The sequence below is a fragment of the Colobus angolensis genome, unplaced genomic scaffold (genome assembly GCF_000951035.1).
Source record: "Colobus angolensis palliatus isolate OR3802 unplaced genomic scaffold, Cang.pa_1.0 Scaffold6486, whole genome shotgun sequence".
Lineage (NCBI taxonomy): Eukaryota > Metazoa > Chordata > Mammalia > Primates > Cercopithecidae > Colobus > Colobus angolensis.
This window is the reverse complement of record NW_012120139.1, coordinates 1-782: the sequence shown is the minus strand read 5'-3', so window position 1 is coordinate 782 and position 782 is coordinate 1. Positions and strand designations below refer to the sequence as shown.

The 782-nt window shown below is 59.2% G+C and overlaps 1 protein-coding gene across 1 annotated transcript in view; it reads left to right on the top strand.

The window, feature by feature from the left end:
- LOC105527736 (transient receptor potential cation channel subfamily M member 2-like) overlaps nt 1–154 on the top strand; it is a gene marked incomplete at its 3' end in the record, with an annotated part of 3,455 nt that extends 3,301 nt beyond the window's left edge. The window contains exon 3 of the mRNA XM_011964150.1: nt 53–154. Within this exon, the coding sequence (XP_011819540.1) occupies nt 53–154 (102 nt within the window). The remainder of the gene's footprint in view (nt 1–52) is intronic.
- Nucleotides 155–782: the final 628 nt, after the last annotated feature.

Here is a 782-nt window from a genome sequence, read left to right as displayed (position 1 = left end):
GCAGCCTGAGGTCCCGCTTCAGTGCCCTGTTGACCTGCCTCTGTCCGTCCAGGGCTCCCGGGAGCCGGGGGAGATGCTGCCTCGGAAGCTGAAGCGGATCCTCCGGCAGGAACACTGGCTGTCTTTTGAGAACTTGCTAGCGCGCGGCATGGAGGTATTCCTGGCCTGTTGGCTCTGCTCCACCTGTGTGTTCCCAGGGCTGTGGGATGAACACAGCACGATACTGGGGACCTGCCCGTGCCCCACTGGGTGACAGCGGTCCCACCCAGCTTCACCAGGTGACGGTGGTCCCAGCCCCTGCCCCCACATTGTACAGCTCCCAGAGGACCAGGAAGCATAGCTGTGTGCAGGCCCCTCAGACATCTCACTCTCACTCTCTGTTCCATTTTCTCCTAAGTCAAGGGGGAGGGGCTGAGCACCCTTGATGCCTTAGGGTGTGACTGTGGCTTAGAGGCATAGTGCCACCTTCCTCCCCACATCCACCCTTGCCTTGGGCACAGCTGCGCCCAAGGGTGCTGGGAAGCCAGCCCCTCCCTCAGACCTGCTCCTGACTCCCAAGCTCTGGAGAGCCCTTCCCACGTGCATGCCCAGCTTGGGGACCGACTGTACCGGGACTTTTTGTTTACTTCTTTAGAAACCTCAATGTTTCCTTAGAAAGCCTCCATCTCCAAATGCATGCACACTTTTTTTTGGAAACAAGGTCTTATTCTGTCACCCAGGCTGGAGTGCAGTGGTGCGATCTTAGCTCGCTGCAGCCCCCACCTCCTGGGCTCAAGCAATCC